The sequence below is a fragment of the Anopheles merus genome, chromosome X (genome assembly GCF_017562075.2).
Source record: "Anopheles merus strain MAF chromosome X, AmerM5.1, whole genome shotgun sequence".
Lineage (NCBI taxonomy): Eukaryota > Metazoa > Arthropoda > Insecta > Diptera > Culicidae > Anopheles > Anopheles merus.
In genome coordinates this window covers 18,085,765-18,106,984 of record NC_054081.1, presented here as the reverse complement: position 1 = coordinate 18,106,984, position 21,220 = coordinate 18,085,765, and the positions used below count along the sequence as shown (strand labels likewise).

Genomic DNA, 21,220 nt, shown 5'->3' with positions numbered 1-21,220 from the left:
GATAATGAAGAAAGCAACAAAAAAGTCATATCACAGTCGGTTTTAATTTACTTGTTCTAAAGCTCCCTCAGGCTGGTACAGGGAAAAAATTCGAGCTATAAAATGTCAATTGGGTAAAATTCAATTCATAAAAACCATTGTTGTGAGAAACAAAAAAAATGATGAAAAAATGATAAAAACATAAAAATGATTAATAAAATAAAATTAATAAAATTAATAATAAAATGATTAACATAAATTAACAAAGTAACAAAAACACCATTGCTTGTTAGTGCGATAGCTACGCTTTAAAACTTACTTACTTACTTACTTATCCTGCGCTACAACCGCTTCGCGGTCTTGGCCTGCTTCAGGAGTGTCCGAAACCGCTCACGGTCTCGCGCCTTCGTCTGCCAGTCCGTTATCCCGGCCTTAATGGCGGACGCCTCCACGCCATCTTGCCACCTCAATTTAGGCCTACCACGCCTACTCTGTCCTTGTGGACGCTTTAAAACATTGGTCTTTAATAATGTGTTTAATTTTTTTTTGATTTATTTATTTATTTTTAATCTAATAATTCAAAATCGATTCATTATCCTTCTAGCTAAGCGCCTTAATGATCCAGTGACTAGTCTATTTGGTTTGCAAAATAGGTGTGGAATGTTTTGTTGTTTTGTTTTTCCTTCCTCCTTTTGTTTGTTACCATCTTGTTCCTCTCCCAGGCGCGCTCGCACTCACACACACATATAGATACATTCATTCCTATTGGGTCCACCAACCTATTGATTTACCTTAGAATTCTCGCCTCAACATTCGTCTATCTTTTCACAATTCACTCCCTAACTGCTATGGCGTCGAATGAGGAGGGAGTGACCGATGCGCTCGCCCATCACTTGACGCTGAAGGCGTTGGTTGCACCCACGTACGGGTAGACACCGCCCAGTATGTAGCGGTAGTAGCCAAAGTGTCGGAAGCGGTACAGCCCGTCCAATGTGTTGGGTCCTATCGTCCAGCTGAACTCGATGTCGCTGAAACCCAATATGGTCGAGGTGCGCTCCCAGCGGAACCTATGAAGGACAACAAAACACAACCATTAGTATCCAGCTTAGTGATGGGTAAAGTTGGCAAAAATCCGGAGTCGACTCCGATCCGACTCCGATAATTTCGGAACCGACTCTGGAAGGTAGTTACGCCCAGCATTATTCGGAGTCGTTCAGAATCGTCCGGATCCGTCCGGAACTGTCCGGAGTCGCTCTGAATCAGAGTCTTCTGTAGTCATCCGGATTCATTCGGAGTCTTCCGGAGTCTTCTGAAGTTCCCTGGACTCGGTCTTTAAAACAAAGGCACACGCACACGCAAAGTGAATAACAAATAAACACAACAAAATGAAATGCCTGATCACTAGAACATTGCACCGGACGGATCTATTAGACTCCGATCGACTCTGGACGACTCCTGCCGACTCCGGGCGACTCCCGACGACTCAAGGCATCTTTGCACGACTCCGGATGACTTCGAATAACTCCAGACGACTATAGACAACTGCCGACGACTCTGAACGACTCTGGATGACTCCGACTCCGGGAACTAGTGAGGAACTAGCGAATGGCCAACGTCCACCAAAATGCACTCCTGTTAGGAGTGTACCTCTTACGTTTAGTCATCGTCGCATTACACGCCGTGACAAGTATACGCATTAACTGCTCGCTAGTTGTGACCTCTGTCTCAAAAGTGGCTTGCATCATTACTTCAAACATATCCTTGTTAAAATACTTGATGCTCCAAGCCATTCGTTCCTGCTCCGGGAACTAGCGATTTAGCCGAAGTCGGAATCGGACTAACAATAGCCGGAGCCGTGGGTGCGCTCTAGAGAGCACCTCACTAATCCAGATCGAGTTCCTAAACCGCCCCTCGGCATGCATACCTTGTTTCCCAGTTGGCGTCGGTAGCGACCACACTCCAGTTGCCGTCCGGCTGCTGCTGCTCGACCGTGAAGAAACTCTTGTCGTGCATCAGATTGTTGCGCGGATTGCCCGCAATAAACACGGCACTGACGGTGGCACCCCGCTCGTATGCTGCCTCCGGTTGTACCTTCACGTCGCCGAACTCCTTACCGAGCGGGTGTGAGTCGAAGATGACGCCGGTCGTGAGCGATATCTGCTTGTCGTCCTCGTACGGTGGCGTCGGGCCGGCCGGTACCGTTTCGTTGCGCACCAGCGCCCCCGCTAGCCGCTTGTACTGCTCCAGGTAGAGCGTGAGCGTGTGCGGTCCGTACAGCGTGGACGCACCCTCGTACCGCTGGATTTCGTACTCCTCCGGCGTGGTAATGTAGCTGCTGTACATGTTGGACAGCCCGGCGACGACAACCTGCAGGTCGCGACCGCCCGCCGCCACCGAGGCGCGAGCCACAGCCGACCGCAGCCGCCGGCCCGCCATCGTGGTAAATTCGCCCGGCACAGCCGCCATGGCGAAGTCGCCCACCACCAGCAGCTGGGTCGGCACCACCTTCGGCTGCCAGTCGTACGGGAAGCGGGCCCGGCCCGTCGCCAGCAGGATCGGCTTCGGCGCCTGGCAGTCCTTGTCGTCCTGCGTCGGTTCCGCGATAAAGTCGCGCACCGCATTCCACAGCACATTGTCCGTAATGGTGCCCTGCTGAAAGTCGAACGCGCCGGGCCCATCGGTCGTGCCGGCGGCAAAGCTGTACCCCATCGCGGGCAGGCAGCCGCGCACCCGCACCGGTGTTTGCGTCGCCCGATCGAAGTGTACCGTTTCGGCCGTCGTCATGTCCACGTACTGGTGCACGAACGCGACCGGGCCGGTTACTTCGCGTGCCTTCGTCGTGCGCGTGCTGAGCAGGCCGGCGGCCGCCCGGTACAGCCGGTCGGCAATGATCTCCGTGCTTTCGAACATGTCGCGCCCCGGGCCGGACGCAAAGCAGGCCCCAGCGCCGGACGGACAGGATGACGTGAGCACATCGCACGGTAGGCCCGTCTTCTCGCACTTCGGCCCGTTAATGTTGGGCGACACGTCGCCGAGGTTGCTGGACGCGAACGCACCGACAAAGTCACCCTTGCCGACGAGCGCGCCCGGGTTACGCTCCTGCTCGAGCAGGATCGCCGCCAGCCCGACGTTGTCGCTCGACACCAGCCGGTTCGTGTTGTTCATCGAGGTCGGATGGACGGCGAACCAGTTGATCGCGCCGAACGGTGCGCCGGTCCGCGCGTGCACGAACTGCAGCTGCACCAGCGTCTTGTCCACGTTGTGCCGGTACTGAGCCCGCTCCTCCTCCGGGTTGTTCTCATACGCGCTCGGGCTGCGGTTAATGTTCGCCTCGAGCACCTCCGTCTCGGCGACGTATAGCCGCGCCTCGACCAGATTGTTGTGGGCGCGGATGACGCTCTGCGCGATGCCGTGCACGAGCGCGTTGAACGTCTCCGGCACGAAGCCGAGCGAGGTCAGATCGTACAGTAGGTACATGAGGAAGCCGCCCGGCGTCGAGTGGGTGTGCGTGCCGCTGATGACGACGTTCGCGTGCGTGTACAGCTCGCCGTACTTCTTCTGCAGCACGGCCAGAACGTCCCGCTTGACCGCGTGCCCCATCATGCCCGCGTCGACGCTGACGAACACCACCCGTGTGCCGCTCTCGTCCTCGATGACGTACGAGCGCGCGTACTGGCGCAGATGGATGCCGGTTCCGCGCTGCGTCACCTGCGCGTAGCCCATCTGAAAGCGGAATCAGACCGTTAAGGGGCGGATTGGCGGGGCGAACCGATGCATACTTACAAACGTTATCTCCACCGACGGTCCAGTGCAGTCTGCGCGGCCTACACCGACTCGATATGCGCCGGTCGTACCGATCGCTAGGGCCAGAACGGCCAGCGCCATGCGCAGCTTACTCCATTTTACCCCAGAAAACTGACCCAACCGTTGATCCATTGCGTTACTGCCCGGTCTCTTAGCTCGCTTTATAACTTTCCTGATCGATCGCCTCTTTCTCGCGTTCTCTCTCTCTCTCTCTCTCTCTCTCACACACACACACTCACTCTCTCTTTCGTTCTCGTTCTCTGTATGTCACAGACTCTTATTTTGGTTTGGTTGAATGCTGGGCTCCAAAAAGGTTGATCGAAGACGCCGTTTTACTGTGCCGATGATGAAACCGTACCGACCGGTGCGTCGATGACCGGCATACTGCCACCTGCTGTGCTTGGATGATCCGTTCGACTCTGGGGAAGCTAGAGAAAACAAAAATCAGCCCCCGATCGGAGCAAGCGGTTAACTTTGCGGACGAGCTACTGCACCCGAACTGACCGTCGATACGGTGCGCCTGCTGCGCTAATATGTCACGCATGCAAATGATTCCTCCCGCTTTGCGCATCTTCCGCACGTTGCACGCTCCGCCCCAAAATCATGCTGGGACTGGTGTTTCCGGTTCGATAACGCGGCGGATACGCGGTACGGAACGCTACCCTTACGACCAGTGGACAATAATAATTCGTAATGATAGTGCTGCTCGTTAAAACGATGCTGCTGTTGTCGTGCTAACACACACTGACACCTGGCAGATTGAGAAGTGATAATCCAGCAGCAACTCAAGATCATAGCACAAACGGAAACAACGTTAAAAACACCCACTAAAACAGCCAAAGCCTTTCAAATCGCTATGCCAATAAGTTCCAAAATTAAATTCAACGGACTACCTTGTGAGTGTGATGGCCTGTTGTGTTCCTTACGCATCTGGAAGGAGCAGTAGTACTTGCTTTCATATAGAAGGAAACCGACATCTAGCGATCATGAGCACACCACTGAGAAAAGCCTTATCAAATGATCGTAAATATGACAAAATTATTGATGCAATGGAAAGAAAGTGGCGAGAAGTTATATAAATAATAAATTTGTTTAATTAGTTCTTTTTTTTCTTTTTTTTTTTAGTTTCTACCTTTGCAGAATATATTTTCTAATATTTCATAAAATCAAGCAAAGGAGCAATGTTCCATTTCTAGGATGGAAATGCAAAAATATTCGTAAATCATGGCCGCAAACAGCTTCAAAGAACGCTCATGTTTGTTAACAAGCGCTGTTGCCTAAGACTCTTAACGAGCATGCAGAGCATTCGTGAAATAAGAACTAGTGATGGGCAAAATGAGTCTGCAGCCGGATTTGGGTTGATCCGAATCCAACTACTTTCGGATTCGAATATGGATCTCTGGATATAGGGGGGGAGATGTTTAGGACGACATAATGTTTAGTTTTTTTTTTCAAGTCGTTGGGTAAACTTCACAATTCCTGGTAAATTATTCATAACAATCAACTCATAACTACACTTCCTAATTTACATTCCTTTATCTGCACCATACAGTGTCACTCCAAATGGTTCCAAATTAATGATACCTACTTTAAAAAATAATTCTAATGTTTAATCATTTGAGAATCGGCAATAAATGGCCAAAAATGTGATCAGTTAAAACATAACAAAAAGGGATCAATATCGCTTCCTGAAGACCCCATCCTCCCACGCCGCAAAATATATTCAAGATATTCTGGGGATGATACAACAGTCTGAACGGCAAAAAATAATCGAAGTAAAAATAGATTCAGTAATTTTAAAAAATGCTTTATGGATAAGTAATGCCATGTCAGATCAATTGATAACTGATTCCTTATGAAAAAGCTCTTTGATAATTGTTGTACTCGTAAACAGCAACAGTGTGGAATCGTCGTTCTCGTTAAAACAACAGGGAATTTTAAATATTTGTTCTTGCTTTCAAATACGATCAAAAAATCCCTAAAATAGTTTAAAGGGAAATTAACTGATTTGTGTCAAATTAATAAAATCGAATAAAACAAAATAAAAAAAATATCGCGTGAAAATGTATGGAGCTGTTTCACTATATTTAAAATGTTGTATTGGATGTTTTCGTTGGTGAAAGTCTAATGCTCTCTTATCAAAACCAAGTCGCATTCAAAACTTTAAATAAATTTATTGTAACCAGGCTTTAGTATATCTCATCAATATTGAATTTCGTGTGCGATTTCCTTCATTCCGAAAGTCTTATTGTCGTGTTGAAACAATGTTAAAATTACATAACGGTTGCATTAACACAATTGACAAATTGGTACTATTAGGCAACAATCAAAGCATCGCAAGAGAGCCCAGATTTATTTTTTGAGGTTCCAAATGAAGCTAAAAATGAAGACAGAGGTACAAGTGGGTACATTACTGGGTTATCTGGGCCGGGAGATCGATCCGTCATTCCATAGTACTTTAATTGAAGTTGAAAGAGTACGAGGGTATAAAATGTTATTCTAAAAGATATTCAGTAATTTGTATACGAACAGTTTCTTCCCATCTTTCAAAATCAGTCAAAACCTTTCGCGGGCCGGATTGAATGTTGCGGCGGGCCACATTTGGCCCGCGGGCCGGACTTTGCCGACCGCTGCTCTACACTATATATCCACGTAGCTATAAGCTTTAAATTTCCAGAAGTTTTATTAAAAACTGAAACTGAGCTCACGATTTATTGTTAGTATCCAGAAATTATTTGGATGCAATCAATTTATTTGAATTATTCAACAATTTCGTTGATCTAAATTGTTTGAATAATTTGTTTGCAAAATATTTAGATAATGCCAACTAATTGTGGGAACTTGTAAAGCATATGCAAGAAAGTGTTAGGATAGAGAAGCAAACCATAAATCACGAGATTTATCAAAACCAAAACTAGAAAACCTTTGGAAAACCCAGTAAACGGGTTTTAACGGTACGCACATAGATACAGGGTTATCGAATGTAAACATTGGTTTCATTAGGTTGGTTTGGAATGGGTTTTCGAAGTCAGTTTCGAATGTAAACATTCACATTCACCGCGTGCAAAATGTTGTTGCACATCGATATGACATTTCATTTCCATCATATCAATTTTCAATTTCTACAGCATGATTTTCAATATGACTCAAGCTGGATTGAGATTGACAGTTCTTTGTTATGTGCTGAAAATCATATGTTGAAACTGAAATTTCATTTTGATGCAAATAAACAATTTGACAGCTGTTGAAATACATCTTGGATGTGGTGAACAACATTGTTTACATTCAAAACTGACTTGTGAAACCCTGTAGTTCAGCATAGATCAATTTTTGCTTATACGTATAGCTAAAAATACAGCTAGGGTCACTTGCGAGCTAACTTTTGTAGTATATAAGTGTTTTGATCTACGAATTGAGTATGGTAGTGAAACGGATTCAATAGGAGCCATTTCAGAACCAATTAAATCTGTATTCGTTCAGAGCAGCCAGATTCAAATCTCCTCTGTATTTCTCTCTCTAACTCCCTATCTCATTCTCTCGTTGTGTATTCCATATAGAAAAACAATCATTTGCATGCGGCACTTCGAGTCTGTTGTAGTGAAGGGCGAACCTACCGGGTTGGAGCCATCCACACGCGATCCGGAGCACTCCGGGTCGTAATTTTGGTTCCAGTAGATATTAACAGGTTCAGTAGGTGCATACGAGTTCAGTAGGTTGAGTTGTTAAACAGGCGACAAAAGTGAGGAATAGAAATGACTAACAGCATCTATTTTTATTTATCACATTTGCCGTCTATCAAAGAACCTTTAACAAAAGTGAGCACGCTATCGTACCAGGGAGGTCATACTGTATTACTACTGAGCTCGTAGAAACCCATCAAACCTATTCAGGCTACTAAACTCGTATGAACCCACTGAACCTACTGAACCTGTTGAACTCATATGCACCCACCAAACCTATTGAACTCGGATGTACCTACCGAACACGTATGAACCTATTGAACTCGTTGCAGTCACGGATCGGAATCGATTCCGGCCTAGCTGAACCCGACTCTGGGACAATCTGTTAGTACAGTCATATGACCCATCACTAGTCTGTTCCATCAAAACATGCCCGTCTGAGTACAGCCCAACAGCACACGAATGGCGGGAGAGGTGTGAGTGGTGTCATTTCCGGAGTTCTTCACCCAAAACAGGTGCGCAAATTGGAACGTGCACTTTTTGCTGTGTGTTGTTCGAGTTTGCTATCGGTCCGTGTATCTTTTTGCTCGCACTATAACAACTCTGAGACTCATTATTCCCGTATCGCGTACCTCGCGTAACATCCGCAACAACTACGGTCGCTGTTGACGGTTGAACTAGCGGACCGTGTCATCCCCCTTTTGTCGGCCAGTAGTCAGGTTGTTCGATTTCGATCAACAAAAACTTGATGTCAAGCACCTCTCCGCCATGCAACCAGCATCGCCCGCGCTCGTTTGCATGCGAAACTACCTTTGCACGGGCACACCGCTGCGCCACTGTTACCCACGGTTACTTCTCGGCCGGTTTCGATAATATCTGGTTGCCGGCCAATATTCCGGAATATTATGCCGGGTCTGGTCAAGCACCACCCCACCGAAAGCCAAAACCCAACACCAGCAACGACCGCTCTTGTTCCGAGCACAACACGAAAAGAAAAACTTGCACCCGGGGCAGGGACGGGTCTCGGCTTTATGGCATTATGTAATGCGCGATTCCACCTCCGATTACCACATGTGCAGCGGGACGGGTGATGTGAGTCCAGCTCGAGCGACAAAGGAGGGGCCCGTTAACGGCGAGCAGCAGTGCATTCGCCGTGAGACGAGTCCGCGCGGCGGGAGCTGGATATTGGACGGTTCGATTTTTTGTTTTTGTTTTTAAAAGCCGCTTGCCGAACGATCGCCGTATAGCACGGTAGCACGCATGGCCCATATTTCTCCCACCGCCAGCAAATGCCGTCAGCGGCCGCTGGTTGTTGGTGGCCCTGCTCTCATTGCGTAGCGCGGGCACGGAACGACAACGCGACAACGGGCGGCATGCGCATTTGCATGTGTCCGCTTCACTTAGTATTCCCGCTAGTGGTGCCCTTGGCCTTAAGGTGCTCAGTCCGAGCTGGCCAAGCGCGTGGTTGTGTAAACCCCCAGGTATTCGTGGGTTTCGACTGCCCAAGACAAGCCGAGAAGGGCTGGCTTCCTTTCCTCGGGCAGGAGGGTCGCTGCTTCTGTCCGCCATCTCACCTTACCTTGCTCGAGCCTGCCTGTTGCCTGGTGAAACTGGTACAAGTGGACAGAAGGAAAGTAGATCGTCGTCACCGCGTCGACGCGCAATGTCACCCCGGGTGTTGTCGTGTGTACACTGTAATGCTAGTGGTTCAATGCACACTGCGCCATAATATATACCGCCCAGCGTTCTTGCGCGTTGCTATCTCCGATAAGTGATTGCCGAGATGCAGCCGGAGCAGCAGCAGTGCCCATTGGTTCGAGTGGCTGGACGACGACCCCCCTATTGTCGCACGGATGCCATCGTCGCTCGAGAATTCACAAGTGTGTGATCGCATCGTTACAGCCGTCAGTAGCCAATCACCGAACAAATCCGTTGGCGCACACGGTGCTAATAATCAGCTCGTGAAGCCGTCGGTAATCCTCCCAACAAGAGGTGACTGACTGACTTTTACACCCCGCAGACTTCAACCTGTGGGACTTTACCCTGGCGTTTCAAGTGGGATATATGGGTGTTGTTTGTAGAACTAGGAAATGGATCCCGTTTCTGATGCAAATGCAATGTCACCGAGCAGTGTTTGCGAAAGGCACCAACCTACAAATCAACGAACTAGTTTCGCGCTGGAACTTGCAGATATCTTGGCTGGCTTACGGCACCAAGCTCACCAAGAGCGGAAGAAATATACTAAGAAGGAAACCTAAAGGCCCGCGATGCTTCTTCTTCGGTTTCTTATGTGGGCCGGCGATTGAAGGAGGCATACCATTGTACGCTTTGTGCGGTACGTAAAAAAACATAATAACAACACTCACATATAAGGTAGCAATTATTGGCTATCATTATCGCGCGTTTAATGGCGCTGGCCACTTGCGTTTAATTGCTGGACTCGATCGCCATCGGGACGAGCCGCGCGAGTGGCTTCGCGAGTGGCGTTTGTAGAGAAGGTATATCGAACCTTTCTTCCAAAAGCGCTTTTTTGTTGTTGTTGTTGTTGTAAAGATTTGAAAGGCAGACACACTTTTCTTCAGACGTTCACCCTCTGAGTCGTCGGTCGTGATCATGCGCACGATCTCCATTACCTAATACCTACTGTTGATTTGAGCATTTTTGGAGCAGCCGCAGCAGCAGCAACACGATCTGTGCGCCAAATCTCAGTTGATTGCAGTTGCTGGATGCACCCGTTGGTCTGATTTTGCGTTCTTTGTTCTTTGAGCACACACACACACACACATATATATATATATGCCTACGTTTGTATTGAGTCCAGCTCAGGTTTTTGAGAATCCTTGACAAGAGCCAAGAGGAACTTACTTTAAGGTTCGCTTGCAACCGTACCGACAGTACACCAAGACGCCATTGTTCTTGAAAAAAAACCGTTGCAGGACGAAAGTAATATGACACTCCAACCGACACGCTACGTTACTGTTGCGTGCGTTTCCTTTACCACAGGACAGGAGCTTCAGATGATTGAGATGAGTCCAAACAAACACATACACACATATACAATTCCAGCAATCGCCACTATCTCGCGGCTAAGGGAAGCCAATCACTGGAGCTATGAAACAAAACAAACCCCCCGTTTTCGGGGTACCACTGTGGACACTCGCACCAAATAACAATAACACAAGCTTTCTTGTGCCTCTCGTGTGAACGTGTGTGCGTGTGTAAGCAAGGGCTCGTTGTGTTAGGCTCGCGCTGGATACGAAATAGCAAACGGCAGGGAGCAGGCAGGGAGATTGAAAGAGAAAGAGCGTACACACAGGCGAAGAGCCAGATGGTTTTTCGTGTCAGCATCAAGGCGCACACTGGGACTTGGAGATGGATAGAAATTTATTATTTCCACTTAGCACGTGATGTAAAATGTAAAGGGGGTTCGTTGATTGACGTGTTGTTTTGTTTAGGCGACAAGAGAGCGAGTTGTTGCTTTGTTCAGGCATATTATTGCCTCTTTCTGCGAGATATTGTACGGCCAACGCTCGCTGCTTGTTCGGCGACACTTTTGAGCTGTCATTTCTGTACCTCTTGGACAGCAAATTTGATTCGTTCTCAGATGTACATAAACAAACAGTTAAAGGAAAATATATGATTTTAGGTAATTTATGCATCAAAATGCTTACGAAATGGTTATTTGATGCATTCAAAAAAAAATTAAAAATTAAAAACCACATCCATATGTACAGAACAGGATGTAAACAAAACACAAGACAGCTCAATAGCAACACTGAACATACCAACGCCTGCTTCCGAACAATTCAATATCTCGCTGAATGAGTGAATTATATGCTCAAAGAAAACAACAACTCGCTGAATGCTCCTGACATTCCTTTTCGAAGCGAGTCTCAACTCAAGCACAAATTGTAAGAAATCATTTTGTTGTTTAGATTGATTACCATAGTCTTTGAACCAACAGGCTTATTTATCACTCTGAAGTTGTCATTTTGGGCGATTGAAAATTTTGAGGAACATTTGGATTCATTACGTATCTGAACCTGTTTTATTGTGAAATCGATACCGTTCCCGTATACCTTGGTCATTGATAGAAGAAGTTTTCCTTATCTCAAGCCAAAGCATAAATAAGATTAAAAAAGTATACAAACAAGATCTCATTATTAAACACGATGAAGTTAGTTTGATAAGACATGATTGATTGCGGTGCAGGTCATTGAAGTGTTCCTTCAGCGCAATCTCGATTGCTTATCAGTTAATGAGCGCTTTGTTGGTCGCAGATATAAGTATCTATTTAATTAAAATGACTATCCAGCAGATGCGATTCTTACATAGTGGGCCCATAGTGCGGTCAAGTGGGGGATCCGTATACTGTCAAACATTAACAACGACAGCAACCAAATGCAGCACACTCCTAAACGTAATACTCTCACTCTCTGTGGGCTAGCTGTCGTTCCTTTTCGCTCTCATACGATGCGCAACCACTTTGCTCTCATTCTAGCTGACAGCAGATGCTGCTGAGTGCAGTGCAAGATTTTTCTCTCACAAACAAACATCTCTCTCCCTCTCTCTTTCTCTCTGTCTCCCTCAGTCTCTCTCTCTCTTTCTCCTTCTCTTTTGCTCGCCGTGAAACTATGGCGAGCAGAAATAGTACAGCCAACAACAACAAAGAAGCCGGAGCTGGAAGTTGTGTTGTTTCTTTGACAGATGCTACGTGACCGTAGCGACCATAGTGTTTCACGGCGAACGCAGAGCTTCAACCGATTCCCGAAATCCCACCCCCGCGCGACAGCAGCCAGCGTGTCAGCACTTTCTCAAAAAGGGGTAGGGAGGGAGGGAAGGGTTACATTCTCTGGAGGCAGTACATCATCACCAGTGCACCACCAACACACTTATGCGCGCGAACGTACGCGGTTGCCGTCGCTAGCGAGCGCATTCGGTCGGAACCACGCTGGGAAGTGCTGCGCGAAAGAACGCCGCGCGCGTAGCGGACGCAAGGGACGGACAAGAAAAAGGGCAACAACACACCCGCACACTTCTTGTGACATTTGGTGTGGTTTCGACGTGTTCGGTTTCTTCGATTTCGAGACGGAGTAGTGTGAGCCGGTGTGTCACGGTAGCGGCTTGCAGCAGAGCGTGTATATGCCTTTAGTTGTTGCGGTCGGTAGCGTGATTGCATTGCGCATTGTGTGGAGCAAAACGCTCCTATCACGTGTGTGTGTGTGTGTGTCTGGTGTTCTTTGGAAGCTGTCGAACCAACACCCTGCCAGAAGAGAGGGAACAGTGAAAGATAGACAGCACTGTGGTTACACAGTAAAGCCGGGTAAGTAACGCGATGTAATAGCCATTGCTTGCATTTTGTTTTTGGTAGCCCGTACAACCCTTGCGTACGCCAGATATACATCCGAACGATACCCCCGCTTCCTGCGTCACTCCACACACGAACAATCAACTGCACCGCTAAACATCGCACTTCACCCCGCCCCAGCCCGGCCAATCAACCGTCCAGCAAGCAACTTCAAAGCAAAACTAGGGTTCGCTCGGTGGGTGTGTGCGGTAATGTGTTCACCATATGATATGGCCGGCCGTTCCCTCTTCCCAGCCAAAGAGCGTCCGGGTGCGCTGTATGTGTGTAGGATAAACTATCAACCCACAGATCGCCCATTCCGATCGTCTTCACCGTACAACGAAGGCGTTTGGGAACGCTTCGGTACTGCCAACGTCGACACTTCCTGTTGGCTGACGATGCCCGCTAGCCGGCAGGCGAGCGTTGGAAATGTGTTATGATCGTTATCAAGCTGAGCAGCCGCGTTGGCTTCCAGACGCGCAAGAGACGCGCAAGATCGGTTGCGAGAACGGCCCGAACCAGTACACGTACGCACGCCGCACCGAGAGGGCAACGATCAACGCTCGACAGCGCATTGCTGTACACCATATGTCAACGCAACAGTGGCCCGAGCAAATCGTATGACGTGTGTGCCCAAGACTCCGGAAGCTGTGCTGAGGTTTTGCTATTAGTTTTTTCCCCCCAAGCGTACCTACAACATCTCCGAAGAATGTGCAGGGCAATTCTAACTCAACTTTGTTCTATGTTTTACTTCTTTGTGTGCCTTCTTCAGTCCCCTGCAAAGAGTGTGAATAGAATGACTCCACTTGGCAAGATGTCATCGGTTTGGCTGACCAGTGTTTCGGTCTTCCTGCTGCTGCTGCTACAACAACCACCGGTAGACGGTGAGCTATTTACCGCGTTGGCCGACATGGAAGAGCTGCTGGAAACAGAAGCCGTACTCATCACCAATCTCGACAACTATGTCCAGGCGCAGGAAGAAAAGCTGATGCAGTTACGGCAGTAAGTGGTTGAAACTGTATGGGCTAGGCATATTCAAAAACCCCGTTTAACAACATATATGTCTTTTTTATTTGGCAGAAAAATGCACGAATACCGGCGCGAGCATACGGAGGCGGCAAGGGATGTCAGTGCCTACCTGTCGAACCCGGTTAATGCGTTTCTGCTGACCAAGCGGCTCACCACCGACTGGCGGTACGTGGAGAACCTGATGACGTACGAGGTGGGAAAAGAGTTTCTTGAGAACGTCACCGCCTACCGAAGCGTGCTCAAGTTCCCGTCGGACGAGGATCTGAACGGTGCGGCGGTGGCGCTGATGCGCCTGCAAGACACCTACAACCTCGACACAGCCAGCCTCGCCCGTGGCATGCTGAACGGGGTGCAGTACAGTACCGAGCTGTCGGCGGGCGACTGTTTCGAGCTCGGGCGGCAGAGCTACCTGAACGGAGACTACTATCACACCGTGCTGTGGATGCGCGAGGCGATGGACCGGCTGACGAGCGAGGTGAACCGCACCGCCACCAAGGAGGATGTGCTCGAGTACCTCGCGTTCTCCACATTCAAACAGGGTAATGGTGGGCGTCGGTGCTGAGTGACATGCTGCTTTCACGAAACTTTCCCCCCCACTATTGTAGGCAACATACAGACGGCACTCTCAATGACAGAGGAGCTGCTGGAGCTGGTGCCAGATCACGAGCGGGCCGTCAGCAACAAGGCGTACTACGTGAAGGAGCTCCAGAAGGAGGCCCAGCAGAAGATACTGCGCGGTGACGACGGTAGCGAGGAGGTGCCGGTTGACACGACCACGGTAAGAAGGCCCCGTTGGTTTAGGGGATAGGGTATACATAATAATTGCAGGTTTTTGTAATTTAAAAGACACTCAAAGAGTCGCCTTGTTGCTTGAAAAAACTACTGCTTGTGAGTTGCTAGGCGACTCGGAGGCTCGGCTAGTAGATAACTTTCTCCAATATTTTGATTCACTTTGAATGAGTAACTATGGTAAATCGGCGTGGATTGTGTAAGCACTGAGCAGATTGAATTCAGATAAAAATAAGATTTAACTCTTCGCAGAGTTATTTAACTCACAAATAATTTGATTCACTGTGCCTAATCCACAAGATATATGTTTGAAAACCTCCTACCAAGTAATCTTATCCCTCCGATGTGAGGAAAACGTGTGGGGCTCGCAAATATTTTTCCTAGAATTCTTCTCTTCAGGGACAACACACATTTTTGCATGTAATCTTTTTACCCCGTGTACCAAATTTCTTTTTTTTTTCGAGTTCCGCATGTGTCGTAGTTTTCCGACAAAATACAGTGGGGTTCCACGAATGTTTCATAATGTGTTTCATAAGTGGGTTTCATAACGAATACCCCTTGTTACGAGTTTTTCGCATAACGAGTAAATCTAAATACGCAACAAATGCCTCTCTTAACGAGTCAAATCTCGCACAACGAGTAATATCTTTCGTATCCTAGCATTCGGGAGTTTTTGAGAGCTGATCTTAAATCAAGATCACGGTCCGTAAACATTGAGATTTTTCTTTAAATTTTGATTATAACTCACAAAAATAAGAGCCTCGATACTTAGGATCGTTTATATACACCTGTTCTCACTTCCCTCTGAATCTTTATCTGGTTGCTATAGATCGCAATCCATGAGAATGTATCACAATCAACTACGTCTGAATCGTTTTCAGCTACGTTTGGATCCTTTTAAGCTACGTTTGGATCGCTCTCAGCTCCCTTTGGATTTTGCGGTAGCTCGCGCAAATTTCGTTGCCGCGCAAAGTTTATTTAGTGATATAATTTGACGAGTGTTTCTAGCGTAATTTTCTCAATCTACTTGCGCATTAATGCAAAAGTTTCCCCTGCCCATTGATGTCAGTTGTAGAAATGTCATATGTGGTGTAAAAATGTGTTGTAGATTTGATGCCAACTATAGAAATCTTTATACATTATCAAAATGACCTTGTACTGAAGATTTTCTGCAAATTTTCATTGATAATGAAACTAGCTTCTTAAAAAAAACTCTACCTGGAAATATCCAAAATCGGAACCAACCGACTCAAACCTATGTAAAACGTGTTTTATAAAACCAAGACTGAAACAATTGAACACCAACCGACTCAAACCTATGTAATACGTGTTTTATAAAACAAAGACTAAAACAATTGAACACTTTTCAAAAAATGGATTAATAATAATGACCAAAAAATAGTGAGCTACACACATTAATTCAATTATTAATATTATAAAGACATTACTTTTCTCAGATGCGTATATGCTCTTTTTAATAGTACATTTGCGGTCCTGGAACGAATTATTTCACTTTTTATACAGATCATATGGAAAAGAACCTCTCATATAACGAATTTCTCGTATAATGAGGGAGTCACTGGAATGGATTAAACTCGTTATGAAGGGTTCCAGTGCATAGCCAATTTTCGTGTAAATTTGCTTGAAGTAGTAGGTTTTAGCCACTAAATAGGTTTTTGGCCATGTTTGTACTCAAAATAATTCGGACTGAAAATTAATATTTTGTAACTTTTTGGAGGATATTTACAAACTCGTCCAAAAGGGAATTTATTTTTTAATTTTAAATTGATGTATCAAACTAGTAAAATTTTCTCAAAGAACTGTAACTTTTGGAAACCCGCGAATCTCCGAAACTACGTAAAAGATGTACCATATTCCTCGGGGACCACATGTACTGTGATATTGTTAATATTTATTTGATATTTCTTACACCAGGAGATCATGGCGTTGGCTTTATTTCATGGTTTTAAGTGCTAAGAAGTTCAATTTTTAAACAATAGTTGGGTAAAACTGATATGTTTTGTTACGAATGAGGTTTGTCTCGTGTAGACGCAAACAGGTTCACAAATTTTTTTTGGCAGAGCTAGGGAAAATATTCTCCATTAAAAATCCTATCTTCTTCAGGGCACTTTAGCAATTATTCAGATTGCCGTAGGGTTGTAAAGCTCATTAATGTAATGCTCTGGAAGTGAATTGCTAGATGCTGCAGAGAGTCAAATCATCCATCAGGATGTTATTCTTGAATGAGTTGCTTTACTCACAAACGAGTTAGCTTACTGTGATTGAGGTACAAATCGTCACAAAAGGTGAAATAAACTTTACGTGGCGAGCTAATTCTGCGCATCACTTCCCATTGACGCTACTTTTCCTTCCAGAAGATCCAGAAGGAGGCGACACCACATGTGTACGACACCAACGAGCGCAAACTGTATGAGCAGCTGTGCCGGGGCGAGCAGCAGCCACCGATCGAGCTACGTTCGCAGCTGGTCTGCCGGTACACCACCAACAGTTCGCCGTTCCTGCGCATCGGGCCGCTCAAACTCGAGGAAGCGTACCTGCGGCCGTACATCGTCATCTACCACGACGTAATGTCGGACCGCGAGATCGAGCGCATCAAGCAGTACGCCCGGCCCCGGTTCCGCCGGGCGACGGTGCAGAACTACAAAACGGGCGAGCTCGAGTTCGCCAACTATCGCATCAGCAAGTCGGCCTGGCTGAAGGACGCGGAGGACGAGATGATACGCACGATCAGCCAGCGGGTCGAGGACATGACCGGGCTGACGATGGAAACGGCCGAAGAGCTGCAGGTGGTAAACTACGGCATCGGGGGCCATTACGAGCCGCACTTTGACTTTGCCCGCCGCGAGGAGCGAAACGCGTTCAAGAGCCTCGGCACGGGCAACCGCATCGCAACCGTGCTGTTCTATGTGAGTGAGACACACCGAGCGGTGTCATTTTCTTTTATCTTCAAAAAGGATGCATGTTAAATTATTTTATTTCCTCCCGCGCGGTTTAGATGAGCGACGTAACGCAGGGTGGCGCCACCGTGTTTCCCTCGCTGCACCTTGCCCTGTGGCCCCGCAAAGGGACGGCCGCTTTCTGGTTCAACCTGCACGCTTCGGGCCGGGGTGACTACGCGACGCGGCATGCCGCCTGTCCGGTGCTCACCGGCACCAAGTGGGGTAAGGATGGAACCGTTCGGATGCTACACCAGCAGCATGGGGGTCTCTATTAACCAAATCTGCTCCGTTTACCATTGCAGTGTCGAACAAGTGGATCCACGAGCGTGGGCAGGAATTCCGGAGACCGTGCGGGCTGCAGCTGGATCACTCGGCGGAAGAGTTCTGATAGCGGCCCGAGAGAGCAAGTGTCGCACGCGAGCCACCCGATAAGTGAAAGCGATACGATACACCATGACCCGAAACCAAATCGAATCTGCCATAGCGTTTAGTTTCTCCATGTAACCAGTTTTTTAGGAAATTTAGTTTTTAAACTTTAGGATAGTAAACTCGAGCCTATAATCGGCTTATTACCGTTGTATTACAGGTTAAGACGGCGAAATTGCGACCGACGCCATTAGCTGCCGGCCAGAGCAATAGGCTGACGCCATACATAGTCTAGATTTTATTTTTTTGGTTCAATTAACAGCAGACAGAAATTAGATGCATTTCAGCAAGAAGGTTTCCGACATGGAAACGCTATGAAAATTCTCACAACTTCTTGCCAACTCCTTTTCACTTGTTCCTGTAGAAAGGAACAGGCCGCATTACTAACCCCTTTTTTTAAATAGCAGTTAATGATTTTACTCGCGAACCTACGATTAAGCTCGTTTTACCTAGTGCAATGTTTTGTTCCTCTTACTTACCTTCGCACACCATCCATCATTCGATATCAATTGAAGAAGAGAGCATTCATCATCATCTTAAGACGACAACACCAAAATGGAAAAGAAAAGGTGAAAAATACTTAAGCCCATCAGACCCCGCCAGCGGCGCCTTCTGCCGCCGAGGACGATGGACGGTTTTGCAAACCATGAGCTAAAGTTTAGCAAGCGGCTTGTAAAGCTGGTCAATGGCCGAAGGAAAATGCTGGCCGCACGCTCTGCTAAGCGTCTCAATGGTTGCTGATGTGAAACGGAAGCGACATGAAGAAAGGAACGTACAGCCAACAACAACTAAATTGCCATACTAAAATTGTGAAATAAAAATCATTTTTACGTAAAACTAGCATACAGCAAGACTTACAGATTTACACATTAAAATTCGGCCCTTCTTTCTCAATGCAGGTGTTTGAACAATCAAGCACAGCCAAGCAATAAAAACGAGTTAATGGTTTTGTTTCCACGGGAATGATTATTACGCTCATAACGGGGTAGAGAGATAGAGAGCGGGAGCCTTGGTGGGGTGCTCAGATTTCTAGGGATCACATTTTGACACACCAACATTATACATCCATTTTGTTGCCTTTTTTCATATAATTGTGGTTGTTTGTTAATGTTTGTTTGTTTGTTTTGGTTTGTAGTTTTTCTATACTAAAGGTTTTCTCTCGTTTGTGTGACATTGAAGACATATGTCTATTATTAACCCATGCTCTGAGGAAGATTGCGGAAATTGTAAAGGCTTGCTAGCGCGTCTGTGTTCGGTTGCATTTTGTTTAGTTTCATCAAACATCATTTCATCGTCACACAAATCAATCCAACTGCTAGAACATAATTTATGTCTATGTTTTTTCCTGTGTTTCTTCTTCTTTCTATATTTTTCTAATTCTTCTTTTTATATTATTCTTTATTTTTTCGTATTTGTTCCTTGTTTGTACAGTTGGTTTTCTCGGTTGAAGGGCTATTTTTTCACACTTTATACGCTTTAATAAGTTTTGGTTTACCACTGTAGGTGTCTTGTAAATAAATATGCCTCGCTTTTTCTGTTAAATGTCTCTATCTGTGTTATCTCTCTTCATATCTTTTTTACCCTTTTCTCTTTAAGCAGAATAATATGCCCCATGAAAAATGGCGATGTTTAGAATATCGCATGGGGCGGGAAGGGGACCAAGAGGCAACATAAAATCACAATACGGATTTGTCAATACGGCCCTGTAAGTTGGGTTGGGGTTTTACACGTTTCCATCTCCTAGCTGAAGTGTTTATAGGATTTACTTGTTTTGCGTTCTGCCATAAATTGTCCAAAAAATAGAGCCTTCAAAAGTTTGTCGACGGTTTTTTGTGTTTATTAGTGATGCGAGAATGAGCCAGTATAGTGAATCATGTGTTTGCAATAAGGGTGCAAGTTTGTAAGAATTTCCTGACAGATTGATCGCCCCCTGGGAGCTGCGCACTTTCTTGTTTAGCCTGGCATGGGTTTAACTTTTTGATTTGTCTTTTATCTGGTATTACTTGTCCATTTGCTCATTTTTTTCTTTAGCGTGCAATTTTAACGCCATACTTCTCAGTACAGAAAATAGTGTAGAAACTAACATTAAACTTTTTTTCTTATTTTTTATTTATTTTTGTATGGTTGCCAACGGGTATAAAAGGGATCTCCAAATTGTCTATAAAGGTCGATTCCGAATGCAGTCAAGTCAAATGTTTTTTGTTCATTCCAGTGCTAAATAGGACAGGGTCCTTACTTGGCATTCATCACATTCATTTTGGGTATTAAACTTTAAGTTCATCAAATTTTACTTGTTTGTGTATGCTTTATATTCTCTCTTCTGCTGTTTTCATTAAACATTTTATTTTTTTTGTAATAAATAGTTTGTTTTTTTTTTCGCTTATCTTTCTTCTCTTCTTTCAATAGTCATGAACAGCAGCTATGCGCTGGATAGAACGTACACTCAAGGTGAAAAGGTACTTTCTTACGGACTAAAACAGTTGTGACTGTGTCTCGGATTAAACATCTCTACTGACAGGTCAGAAACGCTTGTGATTGTGGGAGAAAGGTAGGGCAGCAAAGACAGTGCCAGAGAGGCTTCTTTCACCCATGATTTACATCGTTTAACATCAAATATAATACGTGTATATAGATAGGTATGTATATTATCATCTACACAGCTTGATTGTTTAAATAGTTTTAAATACATTGCGTCACACAGTTTTGTGCCTTACCTGGTAAAATGTGCCATATCAAGTAGTTATATATAGTATAGTATAGTAGGTAACAAAAATATGCTTTCTGCTTACATTGGGTTACTGTTGTTGCAATCTATTATCGCGTATCGGTTGCTTGTGTTTGTCTTGCATATGTGCGTATGTGTACGTTTTAGAAGATTAAGTTCCATTTTGCAAGATTGCATTCAATATCGCATCGCTATAAAATATATTGATATATTTTATATATGTATATACGTGTACGTTAATTTATTTTGTAGAGAGCAGCAAAGAGTTAGCGCATTTGATTTGATCTGATTACTTGTGGCACCGTGTTTTAACTACTAGTACTAACTCCTCCTCAATGTTGTTTCCCTGTTTTCCCTCCTTTCTCAAGTCACACTTCTCTCTGTTGTGTTCGGTTCTTGTTTGCTGTCTTTTTTTATTATTTTTTTGTTCACGATATTTTGGGATCGAACACGTCGCACGTCGTCATATGGAAATCATTAC

At 45.9% G+C, this 21,220-nt stretch overlaps 2 protein-coding genes across 8 annotated transcripts; one reads left to right on the top strand and one right to left on the bottom strand.

Annotated features, from left to right (window-relative positions):
• Positions 1-513: 513 nt before the first annotated feature.
• On the bottom strand, positions 514-10,827 carry LOC121592688 (neutral ceramidase). Of its 4 annotated transcripts, none has more exons than XM_041914391.1 (4): positions 10,329-10,827; positions 3,763-4,211; positions 1,904-3,702; positions 514-1,046 (listed from the first exon to the last, which is right to left on the bottom strand). In XM_041914391.1, the coding sequence occupies exons 2-4, from the start codon at positions 3,913-3,915 to the stop codon at positions 869-871; spliced, it is 2,130 nt and encodes a 709-aa protein (XP_041770325.1). In that variant the 5' UTR covers positions 3,916-4,211; positions 10,329-10,827; the 3' UTR covers positions 514-868. The 4 variants fall into 4 exon arrangements, with proteins under 4 accessions (XP_041770325.1, XP_041770316.1, XP_041770335.1 ...); XM_041914382.1 differs by lacking the exon at positions 10,329-10,827 and adding an exon at positions 10,108-10,322; XM_041914401.1 differs by lacking the exon at positions 10,329-10,827 and adding an exon at positions 9,038-10,064.
• Positions 10,828-12,071: 1,244 nt separating this feature from the next.
• On the top strand, positions 12,072-18,585 carry LOC121603464 (prolyl 4-hydroxylase subunit alpha-1-like). Of its 4 annotated transcripts, none has more exons than XM_041932220.1 (7): positions 12,072-12,786; positions 13,583-13,812; positions 13,891-14,378; positions 14,445-14,617; positions 17,004-17,555; positions 17,645-17,810; positions 17,891-18,585. In XM_041932220.1, the coding sequence occupies exons 2-7, from the start codon at positions 13,607-13,609 to the stop codon at positions 17,974-17,976; spliced, it is 1,671 nt and encodes a 556-aa protein (XP_041788154.1). In that variant the 5' UTR covers positions 12,072-12,786; positions 13,583-13,606; the 3' UTR covers positions 17,977-18,585. The 4 variants fall into 4 exon arrangements, with proteins under 4 accessions (XP_041788154.1, XP_041788144.1, XP_041788135.1 ...); XM_041932210.1 differs by lacking the exon at positions 12,072-12,786 and adding an exon at positions 12,809-13,468 and having other exon boundaries at positions 17,007-17,555; XM_041932201.1 differs by lacking the exon at positions 12,072-12,786 and adding an exon at positions 12,810-13,468.
• Positions 18,586-21,220: the final 2,635 nt, after the last annotated feature.